The sequence below is a fragment of the Lactuca saligna genome, chromosome 9 (assembly GCF_052625555.1).
Source record: "Lactuca saligna cultivar CGN05327 chromosome 9, ASM5262555v1, whole genome shotgun sequence".
In the NCBI taxonomy this organism is placed as follows: domain Eukaryota; kingdom Viridiplantae; phylum Streptophyta; class Magnoliopsida; order Asterales; family Asteraceae; genus Lactuca; species Lactuca saligna.
The window spans coordinates 5949138-5975253 of record NC_136425.1 but is presented as its reverse complement, the minus strand read 5'-3'; the positions used below and the strand labels follow the sequence as shown (position 1 = coordinate 5975253).

Sequence of the window (26116 nt, the reverse complement as noted above, 5' to 3'; positions counted from 1 at the left end):
TGCTAGTTTGCCATGCCAGTTAGGTAGATCTGTTGGACTACCTGTGTTACTATTTGATTATTTGTAAGTGCAATTAGCTGTATATGTAGACATGTTGTATGGGTAGGGTGGAGGTTGCACTGCCTCATGCAGTGACCAACAAACCCTGGAGTATGTGAGATATGAGCTGAGGGCGGGGAATGCACACCAGACTCATAATGAGGACTCATTAGCATGCTAGATACGAGCTAAGGACCAAGTGGTATGTCAGACTCGTACTGAGGGTATATCAGTTATGTTTTAGTCTTAGGACTGTAGGGGCAAGCCAGTCATAAGTTGTGGGCTTGGAAGCAAACCAGACTTATGTTGTGGGCTCGAAAGGCAATTCAGACTCACACTATGGGCCTAGGGGGTAATTCAATCTGTAGAGTTGTGTACCCATTACATGTTGTTATTATGTGTATTGTTGTTATGTATCGGTATTTTGGGGGAACTCACTAAGCTTTAGGCTTACAGTTTCAGTTTTGTTTCAGGTACATCAGATGATCGCGGGAAGGCAAAGGCGTGATCATACAACTCCTCATATTTTTGTTTATGTTTCTGTGATACTCTGATATTATACTATTTTGAAAACAAGTTTTGTAATAACTAATGATTTTGAAATGTTTTGAAAAAGTTTAAATTTAGCATGATTTTATGGATGTTACAACCATGCTTTTATGTGTAACTTATATTTATATTCATAGTCGTTATTATGAATGTGTAAATAAGATTTATTAGTGATTCCAATCATAATACTGATTGAACTACTTACGAGAGGGATGTCTATAATGGTCACGTTGGCTTGGTTGTTGGATTTTAGGTAAGATATATGCCGAAGTGATCCTGCATCCCAACTGTCTTGCCTGACTGATCCTTATTTGATAGAATTATCGGTATTCGTTGGGATTAATGATAGGTCTAGCCTACACTACAAGATTTACCTAGAGACTGATAAGCTCTAGTATTATAGGTTAATACATTTTAGGCGCGTACTCGCAAATTGGAGGAAATGAATTATTTATTTATAAGATGACTTAGGGGAGCAAGTTATGGTTGCAAATGCAGGTGAAGTGTTTGAGCAAATGCTAAGTTGAAGTTGATTTGAAGGTTGATAAGAAGAGACTTTGTGGAAAAAGTAGACGGAGAGAGAGAGAGAGAGAGAGAGAGGTAGGATGGGAATGTGTTTATTTTTATTTAATATATATATAAATACTTATAAAAAAAGAAAAAAGAAAAATAAATATAATAAGGTTAATTTAGTTATTTCAATTTGAGAGGGACCAAATCAACATACAAACATAATCAAAAATACCAATAATCTAAAAAAGTTGTGGTTTAGACCAACTTTCAGAATATATATATATATATATATATATATATATATATATATATATATATATATATAGGGAAAAGATCAAATGAGAACACCTAAAAGGTTGAGAACGCGAGAACAAGTATATTCGTTTCTGATTCCATGTATTCATTTGTGGAGAAATGATAAATTTTTACGCATAATCAACATGAATATGTTTTTTCTCTTCAATTGAAATTAAATGCGTAAAAATTTATCATTTCTCCACAAATGAATACATGGAATCGCAAATGAATATACTTTGTTCTCGCGTTCTCAACCTTTTTTCTGTTCTCATTTGATCCTACTCCTATATATATATATATATATATATATATATATATATATATATATATATATATATATATATATATATATATATATATATATATATATATAGAGAGAGAGAGAGAGAGAGAGAGAGAGGTTAAAATGAATATACCTAAAAACGTTATATATATAAGTTTAGGTACCTAACTCCATAATATTACATCGGTTTGTATCATATTTACATTGTAATTGCGTAAGATTCTTAAACTTCAACCCCATAACTTGATTCCTTCTAAAATCTTTGGACTTTCAGCAATATTTTTCTTTTACATCACGTCTTTCTATCGGATACCACCTAATGGGCTTCATATCCTACCGCTACAAATGAAAGGATGTAGGAGAAATATAATGATGAATTTCCAATTTTTTTTTTAAAGTAAATCAAGTTTAGGGATGAAGTTTAAGAAGCTTGGATGATTGCAATGAAAATTTAATGCAAAATGATGTAGTTTGATGAGGTTAGGTACCTAAGTTTATATAAAGGTGTTAGGTATATTCATTTTACCTATATATATATATATATATATATATATATATATATATATATATATATATATATATATATATATATATATATATATATATATATATAAACTAAATTTAATTTTTATTTGTAATTTTAAAATAAAATGGATATAATCGAATGGTAATATATATATATATATATATATATATATATATATATATATATATATATATATATATATAATTTTTTTACTAATTATCAAATTTGTGTATACCTAAATCGAAATTTATATATCTAATTATAAAAGAGCCAATTTTTTTTTTACTAATGATGGTTAACTGATTCATTGAAATATAATAATTATAAGGATTATATGAGTTTATTTATAAATATAAAACTTAAAATGAAAATCTAAATTAACAAAAAAAAATTGATATACTAATGAAATTTTCCAAAAGAGGTGGTTTTTTAATTAATTAAAATAATAAAAGTTTAAATATAAAATCTAAATCAAAGTTATATTTATTTATAATATTATTGAATAGCATGGTTTCGGGTTAAGATAACTTAAATGGGAGAGTCGTGTTATGTGTGATCTTATTGCACTCATTAGAGAGCACTTCTATACAAATAAGGAAAATTTTTCTTTAACCTTATATTATTTGAAATTTTCATGATTTTTTATATTACTACAGTAATTCAAAAGACTTTTGATGATTAATTGATTCTTTAAAACTTAATGTTAATTATAATGATTATAATAATTAACCATTAAATATAAAACTTAACATTAAATGCTAAATTAACAAAAAATAGTTTATCAAAAAATATTTTTATAATATTTTAAAAAAATAATAATTATTTCTTCAATATTTAAATAAATGAATGATATGGTTAGGGATATTTTGTTTGACATATTTAAGCGTGTCCGAGTTTCCACAAAGAAAAAGACACATGTGAATTTCTTGACTGATATGATAGAAGAAATTTTAACCCTCAGACCGGTTGATGTTTTGATTTTTGGATAGGTCGGAGGGAAACACACATGTCGGAGTTTACAGAGGTATCTCCTCTCGTGGGCTTGTGGGCTTAGGGTTTTACGACGGGGCAAAGTGCTTTAAAAACTGTTACAGGAAAAGTCACCAAACATACGAAATCGTGCATGAAAAATCAACATGTGTTCATACCATTTGCATTTGATACGTTTGGTTCCCTCGCGCGGTGAAGATTTTTAATATAGTACAACGGATCATGCATAATGATGGTACATCCCCTATATCTATGAATGTAGTCTTCAAAATAATTAATTTTATCATACAAAACGGTTTAGCGACATAGTTTGTTGCACATTTTTCATTTTATTCATTGTACGATGATAATTAAATTAATGAAAATATCAGCTGTTAATATAATATAATGTTAAATATCAAAACCAAAATTCAAATATCAAAATTCATATTCAACTTACAAATAAATTGCATTCAGTTGATATGATTACAAAAAATATGTTCCTAAATTGATTAATTCACTTTTATTGATGTGATTAACTAGTGACTCAAAAAATAATATAAATCAAAAGATAATTCACTTTTATTTTTATTTATAACTGATAGCAACTATTGAAATCATTGTTTTTTTTATATATGCACATTTTTACCATATTATATAAAATAATTAAAATGTATCATAACAAATTATTATAAACAATTAATAACTTATTTTAATACCATACACATATCAAAATTATACTATTGTATTTTACATGATATAATTTAAATAAATATAGTTTTAGTATGTATCATTAAAATATGCACAGACAGGTTTATAAATTTATGAACCATAAAAGTGGTGGATAGCAAGCAGATGCTCTTCAGCATTTCAATATTAAACTCTCATACAAATTAATGTAACATTTACCACGTGGCACAGTGGGCCCACTCAAGAATCTATATATATATATCATAAAGTCACTCCAGTAGTACTCCACCTGACCACCTCCAAATATCTCATACAACCTCCACACTCCACAGCCATCTCCGCCTCCGATCACCGAACAGAAGGCTACAAATGAATACCGGAGAATATGGCTACCCAAAATTTAACTTCGAGCAGCAAGCACACACAGTTTCCATTCCGCCGCCACAACCATTCATAAAATCATTGAAGAACACCGTGAAAGAAACACTTTTTCCCGATGACCCACTGCGGCAATTCAAAGATCAGCCACCGTCACGCAAATTTATACTCGGAATTCAGTATATCTTCCCCATTTTCGACTGGGGATCTCGTTATAATTTAAGTTTCTTTAAATCCGACATAATCGCCGGTATCACCATTGCAAGTTTATCAATCCCTCAGGGAATCAGCTACGCTAAGCTAGCGAACCTCCCGCCGATATTCGGCCTGTGTAAGCTCTTTAAACTTCTCCGATGTAATTCGTAATCGTGAGTCTAATTTCGATATCAGCAAACTTAAGGGCAATAAATGGTGTTTAATTAATTTTTTGTTGAATTTTGCAGATTCAAGCTTCGTTCCGCCGTTAGTATATGCGATGATGGGAAGTTCTAAAGATTTAGCGGTGGGGACGTTCGCAGTGGCGTCGTTGCTAATAGGTTCGATGTTAGGTGCGGTGGTGAACGCCAATGAAAACCCAAAGTTGCATCTTCAGTTAGCCTTAACGGCGACGTTCGTCGCCGGAGTTCTGTTATTATAATTCTGAGTTTAGTAAGCTTTATTAAGTTTTATTTATTTATGCACGTTTTAATAGTTAGCAAGAATAAATCAAAGCCATGTAGGCTATGCAGTCCTGGTCTCTAGCTTAGTGGAAGTTAGTTCCTATTTTTGTGTAAGTTTTTGTTTAAATAGATTAGCTGTGTATGTGACCTGTGTGTCACTTTCTCTCTTATGAAGTTCAATAAGAAAAGTTTTTAAAGCTTTGGTATACTCTGTCCCCTGTTTAGATTACCAAAAAGACATACATTCCAGTTTTGCCCTTCTCTGCTATTACTATATTCTGTCCCCTGTGAGAATCCCTTTTCTGTCCCTGTTTCTATTTTGGTGCAAAGTCCCTGTTGTTATTACCATATTCTAACACTTGGTATCAGAGCGAATCTGGTGGTGTATGCCAAAATATCAATCTCGAGAAGAGATGACGAGTGGTACTAACAATGGAAATGGTGAGAAAGATGGGAATGTTACCCTGCACTATCCGATGTTGTCAAGAACCAATTATGGTGCATGGGCGATTAAGATGAGGGTTTTCATGTTGGCCCAAGGTGTCTGGGACGCGGTGGAGCCCAGAACAGCGAATACCCTTGTTGAAACAAAGAAAGACAACATGGCCTTAGCCGCAATCTATCAGGGTATACCTGAGGACTTGCTACTGGTCCTAGCAGAGAAGAAGACAGCGAAAGAGGCTTGGGAAGCTCTCAAAACAATGTTTGTAGGAGCAGAGAGGGTAAAGACTGCAAAAATCCAAACCCTAAAGGCCGAGCTTGAAGCCATCAACATGAAGGAGTCAGAAAGTATCGATGAGTTTACAGCAAAAGTAACAGGTGCAGTCAGCTCAATACGCACTCTTGGTGAGAAAATTGAAGAAGCCTATGTTGTGAAGAAGCTACTAAGGGCAGTCTCGTCAAAATTCATTCAACTGGCATCCACTTTGGAGCAGTTTGGTGACCTGGAAACGATGAGTGTTGAAGAGGTCATAGGAAGGCTAAAAGCACATGAAGAAAGATTAAAGGGCCGTGAAGATCAAGATGATCGGAAATTACTCCTGACTCACCAAGAATGGTCAGAAAGAAGGAAGAAGGGAGGAGAATCAATGACCAAACCAGGTCGTGGAGGATCTGGTAGCTCACGAGGCAGAGGCAGAGGAAGAGGTCGAAATGGAGGTCGTGGTGGTCGTGGTAGAGGCGACTACAGTTACCAGAAAGGATCAAGCTCCGGTGGTTCAAACAATCAGGATAAAAGCAAAGCCCAATGTTACAATTGTCAGGATTTTGGACACTATGCAGCAGAGTGTAAAAATCCTAGAAAAGAGAGAAATCATGAAAGTAACTTGATTTTAGAAGACGATGAACCAGCTCTCCTGTTGACGTCCCTTGAAGAGAAAAGTGAGACGGGGGAAGTATTCCTGAACGAAGAAAGCTTGAAACCAGAGTTAAGATCAAAAGGGGGATGTCTGAATCAGTCAAAAATGTGGTATTTGGACTGTGGTGCTAGTAACCATATGACTGGTGACAGAGAAAAATTTCAAACTTTGGACAAGAACATTCGTGGAATGGTGAAATTCGGAGATGAGTCCAAGGTGAAAATTGAGGGGAAAGGGACTATTGTATTCCAGTGCAAGAACCGAAAAGAAAGAAGCCTGAAGGATGTGTATTACATTCCTGATCTCTGCAGTAACATTATAAGTCTCGGTCAACTGTCGGAAGGAGGAGACGAGATAAAGATCAAAGAACCGTTTTTGTGGGTACATGACAAAGGTGGAAAGCTGTTAATGAAGGTAAAGAAGTCTCCGAATCGACTCTATAAAATTGAGCTGAAAGATGTAAGTTCAAAATGTTGTATGGTTGAACTGAGCGATCCCACATGGCTGTGGCACACGAGACTGGGCCATGTAAACTTTGGATCACTGAAGATCATGACAGAAAAAGGGTTGATACAGGGACCTCCCAAAACGATGATTCCATCTAAACCCTGTGAGGGTTGTCTTGTAGGGAAGCAATCAAGAATCCCATTCCCAGCAAGCACTAGCTACAGAGCAGAAAGAAAGCTTGAACTGGTCCATGGTGATTTGTGCGGACCAATCTCTCCACCAACACCTGCAGGTAATAGATACTTCATGCTGTTAGTAGACGATTACAGCAGGGTAATGTGGGTCCATCTGATGAAAACGAAAGACGAAGCTTTCAACATCTTCAGAAACTTTAGAAGCAAGGTGGAGATCGAAACTGGTGAAAAATTAAAAATCCTGAGAACAGATCGTGGTGGCGAATTCTTGTCAAATCAATTCACCAAATATTGCAGCGAGACTGGTTTAGAACGACATTTCACCTCACCCTACTCGCCACAGCAGAACGGAGTAGTGGAAAGGCGGAATAGAACTGTTCTTGAGATGGTCAGGAGCTGCTTAAAGACGATGAGAGTACCTGATGTGCTATGGGGTGAAGCTGTGAGCCACGCGGTGTATGTTCTGAATCGATTAAGCACCAAAGCATTGAAGAATGCTACACCCTATGAACTGTGGACTGGAAGGAAACCACAAGTAAGTCATCTAAGAGTTTTTGGGTGCGTAGCTCACATGAAAGTGATGAAAGGGCATCTAGACAAGTTAGAAGATCGAAGTAAGAAGGTAGTGTATCTGGGGAATGAAAAGGGATCCAAGGCTCACAGATTACTCGACCCAGAAACGGGAAAGATGTATATTAGTCGGGATGTGATCTTCGAAGAGAACCGAAGATGGGAGTGGGAGAACACTTCAAAGATCAAGACGGTGCCAGGAATGACATTTACAGTTGAAGGTTTTAATTTTGACCAAGAATTTCTTGGCGATGATGATAAATGGGGACCCGACAACCCACAACAACAAGATGGGCCATCGTCAACTAATGCGTCTTGGGCTCCTGGAAACCCACAATCAAATAATGACAATTTGAGCCCACAACCTTCAATCTCATCCGGGTACCCACATACACCAGTTACACCCGACAGCCTTATTACCCCAAATTTCCCAAACACTCCGATACCACACCAAACACCATCACCAGTTAATTTCGGTTCTCCAAGCACTGCATCAAGCTCCACTGGTGGGGGAGCTCCCAAACGATATCGTTTGATCACCGATTTGCTCGAGAACACTGAAGAAATTGAATTACCTCCAGAAGAATTGTTGATGGTGAGTAATGATGAAGAACCCACAAGATATACTGATGCAAGTCGGAAGAAGGAATGGGTTCAGGCAATGAATGCAGAAATCACCTCAATTGAAAAGAACAACACGTGGCATTTAGTAGAACTTCCAAGAAATCGAAGACCAATTGGGTTAAAGTGGGTCTTCAAGGTGAAACGGGATCCAGAAGGAAAGATCTTAAAACATAAAGCAAGAATTGTAGCTAAAGGCTACATACAAAAGCATGGGGTAGATTACGATGAAGTATTCGCTCCTGTGGCTCGAATTGAAACGGTTCGAGTGATCTTGGCTTTAGCTGGCACGAATGGTTGGAAAGTCCATCATCTTGACGTAAAATCAGCATTTCTAAATGGGAAATTGGAGGAAGAAGTATACGTCACACAACCAGAGGGATTTGAGAAGAAAGGTCAAGAACACAAAGTTTTCAAACTATCGAAGGCTCTCTATGGGTTGAAGCAGGCACCCAGAGCATGGAATGCATGTCTGGATGCGTATTTGAAGAATCTGGGTTTCAAAAGGTGTCCTCAAGAATATTCAGTATACACAAGAGAGAAGAATGGAAATACTCTAATCATTGGAGTATATGTTGATGACCTATTGGTGACCGGGAGCGCCTCTAATGATGTAGAAGATTTCAAGAAAGAGATGAACGCGAAGTTTGACATGAGCGATCTTGGTCTTCTCTCCTACTATCTGGGTATTGAGGTAAGTCAATTCAATAACCATATCTCCCTGAGTCAAAAGGCTTATGCTCGTAACTTGCTAGTCAAAACGCGCATGATTGACTGCAACCCCACCAAAAGCCCCATGGAACACAAGTTACGACTAACCAGAGAAGGAGATGGTGATCTTGTAAATCCCACTGAATACAGGAGTATAGTGGGTGGACTCAGGTATTTGACTCATACCCGTCCAGACTTATCATACGCTGTGGGCGTGGTAAGTCGCTTTATGGAAAAACCTACCAAGATTCACCTTCAAGCTGTAAAAGGGATCCTTAGGTACATAAAAGGCACAATGGACTATGGTTTAGTCTATTCCAAAGGTGAAAAACAGATCACCATTGAAGGATACTCAGATAGTGACCATGCTAAGGATGTGATTGATAGAAGAAGTACAGGTGGTATGGCGTTCTATGTAAATGGAAACTTAGTGTCTTGGTCATCGCAAAAACAGAGGTGTGTAGCCCTGTCTTCATGTGAGGCGGAATTCATGGCTGCCACCACAACAGCATGTCAAGGAATTTGGTTAAGGAAGCTCTTGACAGAAATAACAAGTCAACACATCCCACCAGTTACAATGTATGTGGACAACAAATCAGCCTTGGAACTAATGAAAAACCCTGTGTTTCATGGGCGCAGTAAGCATATTGATATCAGATTCCATTTCATCAGGGAATGTGTTGAAAATGGAGAGATCGTGGTGAATCATATCGATGGAAAAGTGCAAAAGGCAGACATGCTTACAAAGGCATTAGCCAGAGTGAAGCATGAAGAAATGTGCAGGATGATTGGCATAAAAGGAATTGGAGCTCAGAATTAAGGGGGAAAATGTTATTATAATTCTGAGTTTAGTAAGCTTTATTAAGTTTTATTTATTTATGCACGTTTTAATAGTTAGCAAGAATAAATCAAAGCCATGTAGGCTATGCAGTCCTGGTCTCTAGCTTAGTGGAAGTTAGTTCCTATTTTTGTGTAAGTTTTTGTTTAAATAGATTAGCTGTGTACGTGACCTGTGTGTCACTTTCTCTCTTATGAAGTTCAATAAGAAAAGTTTTTAAAGCTTTGGTATACTCTGTCCCCTGTTTAGATTACCAAAAAGACATACATTCCAGTTTTGCCCTTCTCTGCTATTACTATATTCTGTCCCCTGTGAGAATCCCTTTTCTGTCCCTGTTTCTATTTTGGTGCAAAGTCCCTGTTGTTATTACCATATTCTAACAAGTTCTTCAAGCTTCACTGGGAATCTTTAGGTTAATTAATTAATTTACAGAACTTTAAACACATATTGATCAATCATAATCCCTCTCAAACCCCATAAACAAAAAAACTGAGGCTGATTAATATTTAATATCCATAATCGAATCCATGCAGGCTTGGGTTTATCGTTGATTTCTTGTCACACTCTACGATCATAGGGTTTATGGCCGGATCTGCGATTGTAGTGAGTTTACAGCAGCTGAAAGGAATATTGGGTCTCCAACACTTCACTCAAAGCACCGATCTTATCTCCGTGTTACGTTCTGTCTTCACCCAAACCCACAAGGTTCCTGAATATATATTTTTTTTCTTGAAATATATATGTTCTCCATTTATTAATAAATAATTTGAGAAATATAATTATATATTAAAATATAGTAGAGTATATGTTAAATAATTCAATTACTAATACTAACTATAAAAAATTAGTTATATATTAATTTAATTTAAAGTTTTGATTTTAAACATTATGATTATATTGAAATCATACATAAAAAACACCTATTAATAAAGTATAAGTTGAAAAGTTCTAACTTCTAATAATTATAATGTTTGAATGCAATTTATAAAATAAAATTCAAATAAGTATGGTATAAGATAAATATTTCGTTTGAGTCACATAAACTCAATAAACTCCAGAGGGTTGCAATTTTTTTAGAACGACTGATTCAAATACTCCATACTCCATTTCTAAATGTATTTTTATTCTAAATTTACATATTTCGTCTCAATCAGGATTTAAGTCCTCGACCTTTGATTGATTGACATATTTTCATCAATTTTTCATACGGTGTCACCACATGCTCCTTGGTAGAGGGTTTCAGGTTTCAAGTGAATAAAACTGTGTATTATTATAAATTAATTTGAAAATACTATTTTTCTCTTTTTTCAATTTCAACTGATATTTTTTTTATATCTATCACTATTTTTATATTCAAACGTAACACAATTTTTAATATTATGTGATTTTTAATAAATGAAACTTTGATTTAATATTATTTTTTAGCAATTGTTATTTAATTTAAAAACGACTCATTTGGATATTTTTAGTTATTTAAAAGACTGGTTATAAGTTACTGAAATTTTGTATAATTTCAATTTATAAGTTAAATGTTACATGATTTTCAACTGAATTATTGGTATACAAATTAATTTAAAACTACTTGGTCGTTGTTTACCTTTTGTTCAGTACTTCAGTGTATGAATTGACCAAAATTTTCAATGTAACTAAAAAGATGTATTTTAATTAAGAATAAACTGCACAAATGGTCCCTGTGGTATCTCGAAAATTGCAACTTTTGGTCCAAAAAAATTTAGACTAGCATTAGGGGTCTAAAATTTTGATTTTATTGCGAGTTTAATCCAAAAGTATTGAAACATTATTAAATTGACGGATTTGCCCTTGATATTTTCTTTTCCCACTTTTTTTTATTTACTTCTAACACTTTTTTAATTAAAAAACAAAAAGAAACTAACCCCCTCCCCAACCCCTTCTCTCTCTCTCTCTCTCTCTCTCTCTCTCCCCCCCCCCCCCCCTAAATCTTCAGCTAACTTGACCACCGCCGGAAAGCTTGAACACCATTGTCGAAAAAGATGAACGCAACCACCATCACCAGAAAAGACGAACGCAATCACCACCACTGCAAAAGATGACCGTTTCAACCACTACAAGTCAACATCGCAAGTCAACACCACCACCATCTCCAAGAAAAACCTTCGATCTGAAAAGCATTGTTTTCCGACAGCGAAGACAAAAAAAAAACCACGATTTTCCGGCACAGACAGACAAACCCTCGATTTTCCGACGAAGACAAAAACAAACCTTCAAAACCCTCCTTGAACGTTTAGATATGAAAACGATCCCTCTCTTTAGATCTATCTTGTAGTCGTTGTTAGTTTTCAAACAAACAAACTCTTCTCCATGTCGAAACCATGAAGGTATCGGTCTCCGGATCTGTTTGCCAAAACACCGCTTCTTCGTACACGTTGGAGCTAGATATGTCACCTATTACCCAAACGATTTAAGGTTTTCACTCCATAAAACCCTCGTATCTGAAAAACTTCTTGTCGGAGCGCAGGTAATGAATAAATGACCAGATCTGAAACCCTTCGTTGGTGCTGAAAACCCACCGTCGGAGCCCTTATCCAGTGCTGAAAATCAACCGTCACAGACGCCTGTTATAGCAAACCCTAGCGTCGCCGCCTGTCAAAACAAACCGTAATGTCGTTCTCCATCTCTCTTTCTCTCTCTCTCTCTCTCTCTCTCTCTCTCTCTCTCTCACGGGTCCGAGGTGGTTTAGGGTTTGCGAACCCTGGTTCCGTCTGTATCTCTTCGTTTCACTCCTCCGACGAGGTGATGGAGGCTTCCAGTGGCGGTGGTGGCTGTACTGCTGACGAATGATGGCAGGGTTAAGTGATGCGCATATAAAAGGGAAGAGGGGTTATTACATTTTGTTTCTTGTTTATTACAATAAAAAAATAAAATTAATAAAATAAATCAGAAAAAGAAAATATCAAGGGCAAAATCATCACTTTAAATATTTTCAAAAAAATGGATCAAAACCGCAATAAAATGAAAGTTTTTGACCTCTAGGGCTAGTCCAAACCTATTTAAACCAAAGTGTCAATTTTGGATCATTCGTACAGTTTTGTCTTTAATTAATTTTATTGTTATAACCTTGTATCTTGCAACCAAATATACTTAAATTCGTTAATTTTGAATATGGCCTTAAATATAAAAACTTAAAAAACTTCAACTAAACTAAAATCTGTTCAATCACTATTTATAAGATGTATAGATCTAGATTTAATAATTCTAATATATTTTACATTCTATTAATTAATAAATTAATTCTTTTTAAGTGTAGTGGAGGTGGGAGAGTGCAGTTTTGGGTATTTGCATCCTCTTGTGTCTCTTGTTTGCAAGATTTGTTGTAAGTATTTTCTTTCTCATTTAAATTTTGTTCATTTAGATATATACACAGACTACACGAATTAAAAGATAGATATAATATATAGAGAGATTACTAATTTGAAAAGTGATATAAACAGAGCACAAAACGACCTAAGCTATTTTGGATATCGGCAATGGCTCCTTTGACGTCAGTCATCTTGAGCAGTGTTTTTGTTTATCTCACCCATGCCCACAAACACGGAGTTCAAGTGGTTAGTTTAGTTTCATTTGCGGTTTTTATCTTTGATTGGATATATATATATATATATATATATATATATATATATATATATATATATATATATATATATATATATATATATATATATATATATATATATATATATATATATATATATATATATATATATAACGAAATTAAAAGCACACTAATTAGTTTTTACCTATTTATTTATTTTTGTGTCATTGTGTGTGTGTAAATAAATATATACAGATTGGGGAATTAAAGAAAGGACTGAACCCCATTACAATCAAGGAGTTGTCTTTTGGGTCTGAATATCTGTTTACAGCCATCAAGACTGGCACCGTCACCGGAGTTATTGCCCTTGCTGTAAGTCCCTTGTCTTGTCTTTTATGCTCTACCACTTGTACCTTGCCTTCATTATTTTCTTTCTACTTAAATCCATTTCCATTTTTTCAAAATTTGGGTAACAAAATACTATTAAATATAGTATCATTTATCTTACACTGGTATATATATCAGTGCGACACATTCTAGCATTTCTGTCACTAGGGGTAATAATGTAATTTTAAACAGGAAGGAATTGCCGTGGGGAGAAGCTTTGCGATGCTCAAGAATTACAACATTGATGGTAACAAAGAGATGATTGCCTTTGGCATGATGAACATTGCTGGTTCATGCACTTCTTGCTACGTCACTACTGGTGTGTAAAATTACCATTAATTATACCATTTCCAATAATATTTTTGAACTTATGATCCACAATATGTATTTTGACACAATGTTCTCCTTTAAAACAAAAAAAATTAGGTCCTTTTTCGCGTTCGGCTGTGAACTTAAATGCGGGATGCAAAACTGCAATGTCAAACATTGTGATGGCAATCACGGTCATGATCACATTGTTGTTCCTGATACCACTATTTTATTACACCCCAATCGTCGTACTATCTTCAATCATCGTTTCTGCAATGCTCGGTCTTATTAACTACAAAGAAGCTATTCACCTATGGAGTCTCGACAAATTTGACTTTGTTGTGTGTATGAGCGCGTTTTTAGGAGTGGTATTTTGGAGCGTCGAAATCGGATTAGTCATTGCGGTATAAGTTTTAAGAGAAATTAAATATCCTCATACTTTTGTTCTTACAAATCCTCCTACCCAATTAAATGATGATATGTGTCATATTAATGTATTAAAATATCATTAAATGAGCATTAAATGATACGAATGTCACTACTCAATTGGATATGAGGATTTGTAGGAAGAAATAGTAGGAGGATATTTAATTTCTCAAGTTTTAATTACACGCATTTTAATTCAGTCTGTTGTGATTTTAGTATTATAATTTAGTTTATGTGGGACAACTGTAGGTTGCATTATCATTGCTTAGGGTACTCCTATTTGTCGCGAGGCCAAAAACATATGCACTAGGTCACATACCCAATTCCTCAATCTATAGAAGCATTGATCAATACCAAAATGCGAAAAACATCCCTGGAATCTTGATACTTCAAATGGATGCACCTATTTACTTTGCTAACGCCGCCTACTTGCGAGAAAGGTATAGTTATTTATTCGTTCGCTTAAAAATATAAAAAAAAATGTCTCCACGAACAATTTTTAAATTCATTTTTTCATTATTTGTCAGGATTTTACGGTGGGTTGACGAAGAGGAAGACAAATTAAAGTCCCTAGGGGGAAATAGCTTGCAATACGTCATACTTTCATTGAGTGGTAAGTGATCAATGATCGAATCATAAATTATTATTTTTGTGTATTTAAGAAAAACTAAAAGAAAAAGATAGGAAAATAACATGGAGGTGGTTGCAGCGGTTGGAAACATCGATACGAGTGGTATTACAATGCTTGGAGAGGTTAAAAAATTGATGGAAAGAAGAGGACTAAAGGTACTCATCACATTTTTTTATTTTTCTTAATCATGATTGAATCTTGATGTGCTACCTATATTACTCGTTTGTAGTTGATTTTGGCAAATCCAGGAGGAGAAGTGATAAAGAAGATGAATAAAGCCAAGTTAATAGATGTGGTTGCGGAAGAATGGATATATTTAACAGTGGGAGAAGCCATTGGAGCGTGCAACTTCATGCTTCGTTAATCCATGAATTTTCTTTGTAAGAGGCACTAGTGATCAACTACATGATCGAGTCGGGTCAAAATAGTTATAACATTAAGTCTGGTCAAATTAGTCTTAGTTTTTTGTTCTAATTTATAGGAATAGATTACACAAAATAATATACAAGTAAACTTCAAATTGTTTGTGTGAAAGAATATATGTTGTTGTTGGTTGTTGGTTGTTGGGGCTCTGTCTATTATAATAAACTAGGCGAATTCTTGCGTGTTGTGCAAGAATAGAATTATATAGTTAAAATAATAACTTTTACCAAATTATTAATTAATATTTCTACTTGGAAACAAAATGTTAGTAGTAAAGCAAACATATAGTTAACATATTAGTTTTATTAAACAATATAGTTTAATTTTTAAGTCATTATGATATATACAATTATTTGATAATTTTATAAACTGTTTAAAATTGTGTAAATTATATATCAAATGAATGATAATATAACGGGTAATAAAACGTATGAACAAAAATATTAACTACAACTTTTAGTAACATAAAAATAGAAAAACATCTATTATAATATTTGTGTGTGTATATACACACACACACAACAAATAATAAAAAATATGAAAAATAAACACTATAACTTTTAATAACATAAAAACACTAAAACATCTATTATAACATTTATATTAACTCTTTATATTTAAATCACAAATCTATTCAAATACATTAATATTTTTAATGAGAAAAACTTTACAACCTTTTAAAAGAAAGGAAAATAAAAAGTTATTAGTGATTACTAATTAATAATCATAAGTTAAAAACACTTGAGTTGTAACTAATAAATATACATAAATTAGAAAACTCTTGAGTTGTAGTGTGAGTTTCAAATAAATGCGGTACATGGAAATGTATATCTATCATAATTACATATCAAATGTTCAAAATTATGTTATATTTTAAATATTGTCTTTTAAATATGTTGTGTAAGATAACCCAACAAAAATATAATAGAAAATAAACATAATCAAAATAGAAAACCTACATTCAAATAAATTAGAGCATTGGGTAGTTGAGTATATAAATAAAGATGTTACATAAACATACATTTAAATCAAAAGAAAAACTAACATTCGTCAACTTTGCTCAAAGAAAAAACCTATATCCATTTTATGAATATTATTTCTTTATTTAACATCGTTCAACTATAGAAACTTGATGATAATTCTTCATTAACCTGCAATCAAAAAATTTTCCTTGAAAAAGAAGAATCGGAAAGATATTCTAAGCAAAATATTGATGTTAGGAGAGTCACATTCAAGATTGATGAATACACACAAATCACATACAAAGATTAAATGAGAAACTAAATATAAATAAAGAATAGAAAAGCCTCATTTATTTTGGTTGAACGAAAGAGAAAAATCATATTACAACTACCATCGATGCGACATAACCCATTTCTTCAAATCATCATATTTGGATCGTGAATGTTTCAACTATATGGAAACTTTTGAATCACAATATCTTCAAATCCTTCGTACATGTAATATTTTATATAACATAAAAGACACAAAATATTGGTCTTTTTATAGTAAATTTTTCAATAAATGTTAATTAAACATAATATAAGTTATAAAACGTTTGAGTGTTAAATCATAATTAAGAAAACTTTTGAGTTGCATTAGTTAAAAAAGGGGGTTTCAAATTATGTGGTTTGAGGAAGTTAAAAAATGGGGTTTCAAATGCATGAGGTTCAAGAAAAAATGATAGTTTTATAAGTATGTATGATTAAAATCTTTTTGCACATGTCATACTCTCATTGATTTGGCCACATATCATTTTATGATTATTTTCAATTAAATTTTTTTCACGTGACATTTTATGGTTAAATGTAACAATTGCAATAAATATACTAATAAATGCATATCAATTTCAATAATTGACTTTCCTTCTAATTTTAACATTTTAAATTAAAACTTCATTAGTTTCCTTTGCTTATTTATCTAAATTATTTGTTTAAATTTAAATGAGAAAAAAACACTTGAATTTAAATAATTCAATATTTTTCTAATTTTTCTTATAAATTCAAACCTTTTTCAAATGTTTAGAATTTTCGTATTTTTTTTAAATGAACTCATGTAATATATGCGTCTTATACCTAGTTTAGTAAGAAATAAAAGGAAATAGGAAAGAGAGTTGGAAACAATTTTGATTTTACATTTCTACTACCTTCAAACCGTTTGAAATAATACTTGAAAGAATATGTGCTGGTGTTGGGCTTTATTCAGAAAGAAATTAATGCATATGATATAATGATAATATTTCATATTCTAACAAATCTAAATATATACAAGTTTTCAAAATTAAATATTACAATAAGATATATTCTACTTGGTAAAAGCCGATTAGCGTATTAAAGAACTTAAGGTTGAGTTTAGTTACGGAAAAACAATTTTCATTTTCTGTTTTTCGTTTCCCCTTATTAGTTTTCATTTTTTGTTTTCAGTTTTCATTGAAAATTTTAGAAAACGTGTTTCGTTAAAACTTATTTATTTTTCATAATCTAAGTTTTAGAAAATTAGAAAACGTGTTTAGATGTGTATTTTTCTATCGGTTTTCATTTTTAGAAAACGGTAGCGATGGTAGGGTGGCGTAGGGGCAGCGACAACGGTGGTGGCAACGAAAATTGTGATAGTGGTAGTGATGGTGATGATAGATCGGTGGTAGTGGTGTTGGGTGGGTGGATATGTTTGTGTGTGTTTATGGGTGTGTGTGTGTGTGTTTGTAAGGGTGAGGGTGTGTGCATGTGTGTAGGGGGGTTGTGGGGGTGGGGTGGGGTGGGGTGTGTGTGTTTGTGGGTGGGTATGTGTTTATCGGGGTAGGTGTGGCCGTGTGGGGGTGGGGATGTGTGTGTGTGTTTGGGGGTGGGGGTGGGTATATGTGTGTGTGTATGTTTGTAGGATGTGTGTGTGTGGGTGGGGGTGGGCTTGGGAGTGGATGGGTGTAGGTAGGTAGGGGTGTGGTGGGTTGGGGGGTATTAATATAGGGATAGGTAGAATTGGATGGCGTGGGAGTGGGTACATGTTGATTTAATTGGAAAAATCCAACTTTGTTCCATCAATTTATATATCAAATTCTTTGATTCCTAATTACAATGTTTAGGTATAACTTTGCGATAAAAATTGTTTGTTTTTATCAAATATATATGTTAATTTGTACCATTTTATTTTCACTTTTTATACAATAATACATAAAAGTTGATCTAAATTTATTAATTATTTATAACAAATTCATAAAAATATTAAAAATCAATTTGAAGTTTAAAAAAATTAGTTTATTTAGATTTTAGTTTATTTTAGAAGCTTGCAGATGTTAAAAAAACAAATATTCTTCTTTTTTTAGACTGCATATATTTTGTCGACCTCTTTTAGTGCAGAGCTCTACAGATGTAGTTCAAACTGCAGATATTTTGCTCCAGGAAAAACAACAAGCACCTAAAACTCAACAGATTTAATTTGATATATCGAATTGAAAAAAAAAAAAAAAAAAAAAAATCGAAACCTAAGGCTAATTTATAACAAAAAAACAACACAAATAACCATAGACACTATTTTTCCAATTTACCTTTTTAAGATAAATACAAAGTTTATTGGATCTGTTTATTATTATTATTATTATAACCTAAAAGTAAATATTATTATTTTGTTTAATAATTTATATTTGTCAAAATCATAATCATGATCGTAGGATCGTACGATCCTACGATCCTAATTAGGTAAATTGATCTCGATCTTACTATGATCGTTTTTCGGTAAGATCGTGTTATGATCTTAGGATCGGAGCGTAAGATTGTAAAATCTATCGTAAGATCGTGACTGTTTTTTAAAACAAAATTTTAATATATTTTTATGGACTAATAATGTAGAATACCAATTTTGAATTGTTTATCACTAAATAATGTATTGGATATGTATTTTTATGTTTTAAACAATTTACTGTTAACCAAATTGTTAACAAATGGGTGAAAATGTATTTATTATGTATTAAAATGTTTTCGGTATGATCTTACGATCACGATCTTGCAAAGCTAAAAACAATCATAAGATTCCGATCTTGACAACCTTGATTTATATTGATATTATTATTATTATTTATTTATATTAAATATATTTCTACTTTTTGTTCCTAAAAATCCTCCTACGTAATTAAATGGTAACATGTGTAACATTTAATGGTCATTTAATGAAATTTAATGATATTTTAATATATTAATGCGACATATGTCATCACTTAAACAGATAGGTGATTGTTAGGAAGAGAATATTTAATTTCTTTTATATTTATCATATTGGTCCAGTTGAGTAAATATGGCATATTAGATGCCATTAAAACCCTTAAATTTTCAAAAAATTTCAGTTACTTCCTAATTCAATTTCTATGTCCACAAAAACCGCACATTTAGGCAAAAATTGTCATAATTGCCATATTTTTCGATTTTACCCTTCTTTGACATTAGGGCGTGTTTAGTTACAGATCGACACATATTAGGGGATGTTTGGCAGTAGGGGATGTCCCGGCCACCCTTCGTGGTCCTTCTCTCGTCGTCGACAACCACCAATCAAGGGGAAAAAGAAGCAGCGACGGGGTGGATCGGGAAAGCACCTCCGGTGCTCGCCTGCTTCGAAGAAGAAGAAGAAGCAGAAGAACCGTGCTCCTAACGATCACCTCCTCCTCCTTTCTGCTAGAAGAACCATCGTCAACCACCACACCTCAAACTCATATTCAAATCTGAAATCTAACCTTAAAATTATATTCAAACCTGAAATCAAACATCAAAAGCTCATCTGAAATCAATTCTCAAAACCAAAACATAAAAGTAAAAAATACACTAAAATCCAATGATTGTGTGCATTCCGGTTAGGCCAAGGAAATCACAAACAAGTCGTGGATACAAGGAAATGGAACAGGGGCGACGAAAATAGGGTATCTTCGTCGTTAGTTATCACACCACCATCATCTCCTCTGTTAGGTTTCTGTTGGATTAGGTGTCTAAGCCCATAACTATAATTGGTATGTACTTGAATTGATAGCAGCACAGTCCTTTTGGGTTGCCCTCAAACCTAGCAACCGGACAAGGAAATTATGAAAGGAGAGATATTAATTTATTATAAGATTAATAAATTAATATAAATGAATTAATATGTTAAAAGATTAATATATTAATAAGAAATCATTTGGTTTAATTAGTTGTTAGCCATAAATTAATTAGAATTAATTTTGGGGTTAAAAGAATTAATTATAAGGTGCAGGGACTAGTTTGCAATTATCTAATAGTTGAGTGGAAGGCTCTAGAACCCCCTTGGATAAGGGTGGACGAAATCTTTAGGGGAAACCCTAATAATTTCGTCCATAGGGGCTTGGATAAGGCCCTTGGGTTTGCTTAGGCCCTAAGCAAAGAATAACTAGGGTTTTCCTAAACCCTAGATCCCTCAGCTATATAAGGAGCCTCCTGGTTCATGTTTTGGTCACTCTTTTCTTTGGAAGAAACCCTAAGGGCCGAAATTTTGCATACTCCCTCTTCCCTCTCTCCTCTAATTTCCTTCTTGCTAGTTTGGGTGTGATTCCATTAAAGGCATTACACTTGTGGTGCTAAGCTTCCAAGAAGATCAAGATCAAGATCAAGGGAATCATCAATTGTTTACTATAACAATTGAAAGGTATGTAATTACTAAACCCTAGTTTGTAGATTTCGATTATAGCCTCTCTCCTCTAGGGTTCTTGTTTTGCAATTCAAAGTTGTATGTTCAATAGATAAAACATAGATCCAAAGTAGGTTGCATGTGAACTTAGGAATTGTTTTCTAGTTTATTTGTTTTACCTAAAACCCATCAATTTCTCTGTCAACATATGCGCAAGAACAACCATGATGTTTTAAAGTTCATCAAATCTTCTCATCAATCTGGTCACCATTTGAAATCATCATCTTTACCAAAGAAAAGAGGATTCCTCATGCCCTTTGTTTAATTTTGATTTTGGATTTCTTCATATCTGAAACCAAATACAACTTCAACACAAACCCAGGAAAAAAACTCACATCTAGAACTTTAATAATAAAATGAAATCAGATTTGCATATGGCCATCAAAACCTAATCAAGCCCACCAATAGATATAAGGATGGAGTACAGAGAATAAGAGCTATAAAATTGGCCAATGGTAGCAAACTTGATTGTTCTCCCATGATTTCTTCGAAGCCGACGAGAACTGGAGGTGCTTTCCCAAACATCCCCTAATGCCAAACATCCCTTAACATGTGTCGATATGTATCCAAACACCACCTTATGCCATAAAAATGTAAAATCGGAAAAGAGGACAATTATAACAATTTTTGCTTAAATATGTGGTTTTTATGGACATAAAAATGGACTTAGGATATAACTGAACATTTCTTGAAATTTGAGGGTTTGTATGGTATCAGCCTGTAAGATATCATATTTAAACCGGATAACAGGAGACCGAGCCCTAAAATGGCCCCAAAGAAGGAGAAGCATGAATTTGCTGCGAAGAAGATCAAAATGAAAAAGGATTCGAAGATGAAGCTGAAGAAGAAAAAAGTACCTTCCAGTTCAAGCACAGTTGCGGCAGTTGGTGGTAGCGAGAACAGAGGCGTCGATTCAGATTGGTGGAATTGTTTTTGGGAAAAGAATTCCCCCATTTCGGGTATTTCTTCGCTTCGTTTACATGGCATTTTAAGGATTAACTCATGATTTGTATTTGCAACTGTGAAATCAGTTTTTAACAGTTCTAAAAGTGTATCGGCATGCCAATTGAGCTTTGTAATTCCTCAATTAGTTCTCGCTTTCAAAATTAGGGTTCGTCTTGCTCCAGTTCCGAAGTTGGACTGTATTATCTCTCTATGTACAATAAGAATGAGCTTATTCTTCCAATAATTTCCTCTTTTAGCTTCTAATCGGTTTATGCAATTGGAAAATCGAATATCAAAATTTATTTCCAACTGATACTTGCAGGTTCAATGGTTCCCCAAGATGAAGAAGAAGGATTCAAGTACTTTTTCCGACTCTCAAAAAAGACATTCGAGTACATATGTTCTCTTGTACGAGAAGATCTCATATCACGACCTCCTTCAGGGCTCATCAACATCGAAGGAAGACTTCTCAGTGTCGAAAAACAAGTTGCAATCGCTTTAAGAAGATTAGCATCTGGTGAATCTCAAGTTTCAGTAGGAGCATCGTTCAATGTTGGACAATCAACAGTTTCTCAAGTCACATGGAGATTCATAGAAGCCATGGAAGAACGCGCCAGACACCATCTCAAATGGCCAGACAATGAAAAATTACAGAAAATCAAATCAGAATTCGAGAGATCTTTCAAATTACCCAATTGTTGTGGAGCCATTGATGCAACTCACATAGTTATGACCCTTCCAGCTGTTCAAACTTCAGATGATTGGTGTGATCAGGTTAAAAACTACAGTATGTTAGTCCAAGGTATCGTTGATGACAAATCAAGATTTCTTGATATTGTTACAGGTTGGCCAGGTGGCATGACAATCCCAAAACTGTTAAAATTTTCTGGATTTTATAAACTTTGTGAAGCGGGTGAGCGTTTAAATGGGAATTTAAAATCAGAGTTTAGAGAATTCATAGTGGGTGGAGCTAATTATCCTCTTCTTCCGTGGCTGATAACACCTTATAATGAAAATGAAAGTGAAAGTGAAAGTGATGAGATGTCTGGTTTTAATACTGTGCATGAAGGTGCAAGATCGGTTGCTGTGAGGGCGTTTTCGCAATTAAAGGGAAGTTGGAGGATACTTAATAAGGTCATGTGGAGACCTGATAAGAAGAAGCTTCCAAGCATCATTGTGGTATGTTGTTTGCTTCATAATATAATTATCGATTGTGGAGATTTTATAGAACCAGATGTTTCTTTGTCATGTCATCATGATTCAGGGTATGTTGAACAGTGGTGTAAGCAGGTTGATCCTCTTGGGAGAAAACTGAGGGAAAACTTGGTTACCCATTTAGAGAATAACAATTAAAAATCATAGATTCTGCAATATGCATGTTTTTTTTTTTTAGTAATTTTGCAAGAATGATGGTAAGTTTGTAACTACTAACAAATAGAAATGCTGAATGTAATTCAAGATACATTCATGGTGCTTAATTGAAAGTTCAGTAGTTGTAATCAATAATCAATAATATTTTATAAAGGGTTGAAATTCATCAACAAAGTAATAAATAGTCTAATCAGTTGTTCACGAGAGGTGATCACAATACCCACAACCCAACGATGATACCTGAAGTTGTAGCATTGTAATATCTATTTATATGTCATGCATATTTTGGTGTCGATCTAATCTTCAACTACCAATCTCCACTATGCAACGAGAAACTGCTTTGGAAATACCAAAATGTTCATTTAATTTAAACGGAGAAGAATAAACGCATGAGTACTATCTTATAGATGAGATATACCAAATTGAGCAACTTTTGTGAAACCATTTGCACATCCAGCTTCACACAAAAAAGAAACGGTTAAAGGTGGCTCAAAGCGCAACAAGAAATGACGTGGAGCTGGATTTTGATATACTAAAAAGTCGTTGGGGAATAAAAAGGTACATTACACGTTTACCGGATCAAGACGTGAAAATATAAAATGCATGTGTCTAATAACAAAGGATATGATATTGAAAGATGAAAATTATGCTATATGTTCGGTATATGTTAGCAATTTCCCCACCGAGGAAAAAGTAATGCATATATGATTATTGGAATTGTGAAACTCATAAACTCATTACCAACTTTGATAACATCTTATTGATCACATTGAGCGTTTATTGATCACATTGAGCGTCCCTACAGACATTCTACTATAGGACAACGAAAAAAAAAAAAAATTTAAATTTTAATTAATGTATTTGATTTCGATATCATTTTTAGGTTTTAGTAGTATTCATTTTTTAATGAAAATTTATTTGCATTTTTAGTTTTATTTATTTAATTTGAAGGTGTTAAATGTTTTAATATTTTTTTAAAAGAAAATTGTATGGGATGAGAAAAACAGATTAGACAAAACTACAAAATTGGTATCTGAAGTATGCAAAAATTGTGGATAAAATTCAAAAAGTTTTCAACTTGCATGAAAGGTCCAAAATCAAGTATTTTATGTTGGTTTAGTCCCAAATTTAAAAAACTCTCATGGTTTTAGTCCTTAAAAGACTTGAAATAACCGTTTTGCCCTTTTCCTTTATTTTTTATATTATTTTAAATTTATTTTCATATTTTATTAATTAAAAATTAAAAAGAAAAACATTGGGCCCACTTTCCATCCATCGTACCTCTTTCTCTCTCTCTCTCTCTCTCTCTCTCTCTCTCTCTCTGACCTAACCCACACCTCTTCATCTTCAAGATCCCCCCTACCAAAAAAATCCATCATCGACATCCACTATTCTTCTCAGCGATGGAACCACATTGTCGATCTCATAAACATGATGAAACCTCCTCCCTACTATCGCTTATGACAACCAACACCATTGCACCACTACTTGATTGCCAAACCACCAACATATCATCATTTATAATCTTATTTTGATTAGCAGGAATTGTGAGGAATTACAACAGAAGCTCAAAGATGATTTCGATACTTTAACCACTACGAAATCCACTGCCCTAGTACAACCTCTGGAGTGCTTGCGATTATTATGTCAGATCAATCGATTGGATTTAATACGTATACATAGTAGATTAAAACACATACACAAATACATACATGATGCCCTTCCTTTTTTCCTTCTGATAAGTTTTATTCCTTCGATTAACACAAACCCGGTTCAAAAAGAAAATGAGAGCAGTCATTTGGTGTTGCTTGATAGGAATGAGAAGGGTGAGAAAGAAGGGTATTGCTCGACATGAAGGAGAAGGGAGAGAAAGAAAGTCAAAGAGAAAGAAGGAGGTGTCTCTGGTCTACTAGCATGCATCTAATTATCATTCCTCTCAACCTCATTCTATATATCTCTTATAGGGTCATTATGACTCTCGATTTTTTCTGATTCTCATGAACCTAAGCTTTAAAACAAGACCCAGTTGTGAAATCAATATTAAATTTGTAAGAAGTAAGAAAATCAAACCCATTTATGTGTGTGTTTGATTGATATGTTGTATGTGAAAAGGGTGATTACATCTGGTTGAAAGTATTCATGAGTGGCTTTAGGTGAGAAGAAAAAAGAGGTTTTTATAGAGAGATAGTGTGTATGTGTGTGTTAGAGCTTGGGTGTGGGTATGTCTTGACATTGAGAGAATAATGGATCAAATAGACGTTGTAGATTCTTGATTTTTTTTTGTTCATCGATGGTGGAGGGTGTGGATCGGTGTTAGTGGTGGAGGATTTACAATGGTGGTTTGAGATTGAAGGAAGGACATAGTGTGTGTATATATATATATATATATATATATATATATATATATATATATATATATATATATATATATATATATATATAGAGAGAGAGAGAGAGAGAGAGAGAATAAAGGGTGGGGGTACGGGTGGGCACAATATTTTTATTTTTATTTTTAATTAATAAAGTCTTAAAAGAAATATAAGAAAAATAAAAAAAATAAATTAAAATGGCAAAATAGTCACTTCAAATAATCCAGAGACCAAATCCAGATAAAATTATTGATTTTGAACCTTTCATGCAAATTGAAATTTTTTTGGATTCTATCTATAGTTTTTACAAAACCACGGTAACATCCTGTTTCGGAGCGTTCGTGATTAGGGTTTGAGGGTTGCAAC

General features: G+C 33.6%; 2 protein-coding genes across 2 annotated transcripts; both read left to right on the top strand.

The window, feature by feature from the left end:
* Nucleotides 1-4164: 4164 nt before the first annotated feature.
* LOC145015950 (sulfate transporter 3.1-like) lies at nt 4165-15330 on the top strand. Its single transcript, XM_078974416.1, has 14 exons — nt 4165-4575; nt 4688-4871; nt 5621-5625; nt 10036-10054; nt 10176-10347; nt 12929-12994; nt 13113-13226; nt 13469-13585; nt 13793-13919; nt 14027-14313; nt 14585-14775; nt 14863-14948; nt 15045-15121; nt 15196-15330. Exons 1-14 carry the CDS (start codon nt 4236-4238, stop codon nt 15328-15330), a joined length of 1920 nt encoding a protein of 639 aa, XP_078830542.1. The 5' UTR covers nt 4165-4235.
* Nucleotides 15331-21831: 6501 nt separating this feature from the next.
* On the top strand, nt 21832-23381 carry LOC145013865 (nuclease). The gene is made up of 2 exons (XM_078972208.1): nt 21832-22024; nt 22333-23381. The coding sequence occupies exons 1-2, from the start codon at nt 21832-21834 to the stop codon at nt 23361-23363; spliced, it is 1224 nt and encodes a 407-aa protein (XP_078828334.1). The 3' UTR covers nt 23364-23381.
* Nucleotides 23382-26116: the final 2735 nt, after the last annotated feature.

What these genes read in the sequence shown, in the direction of transcription:
- LOC145015950 (XM_078974416.1), top strand. Translation starts at nt 4,236, where the DNA reads ATGAATACCGGAGAATATGGCTACCCAAAATTTAACTTCGAGCAGCAA. An exon ending in ACAAACACGGAGTTCAAGTG is followed by an intron (nt 13,227 to 13,468) that starts GTTAGTTTAGTT and finishes AAATATATACAG; the next exon opens with ATTGGGGAATTAAAGAAAGG. An exon ending in CGTCATACTTTCATTGAGTG is followed by an intron (nt 14,949 to 15,044) that starts GTAAGTGATCAA and finishes AGGTGGTTGCAG; the next exon opens with CGGTTGGAAACATCGATACG.
- LOC145013865 (XM_078972208.1), top strand. Translation starts at nt 21,832, where the DNA reads ATGGCCCCAAAGAAGGAGAAGCATGAATTTGCTGCGAAGAAGATCAAA. An exon ending in AAAGAATTCCCCCATTTCGG is followed by an intron (nt 22,025 to 22,332) that starts GTATTTCTTCGC and finishes TGATACTTGCAG; the next exon opens with GTTCAATGGTTCCCCAAGAT.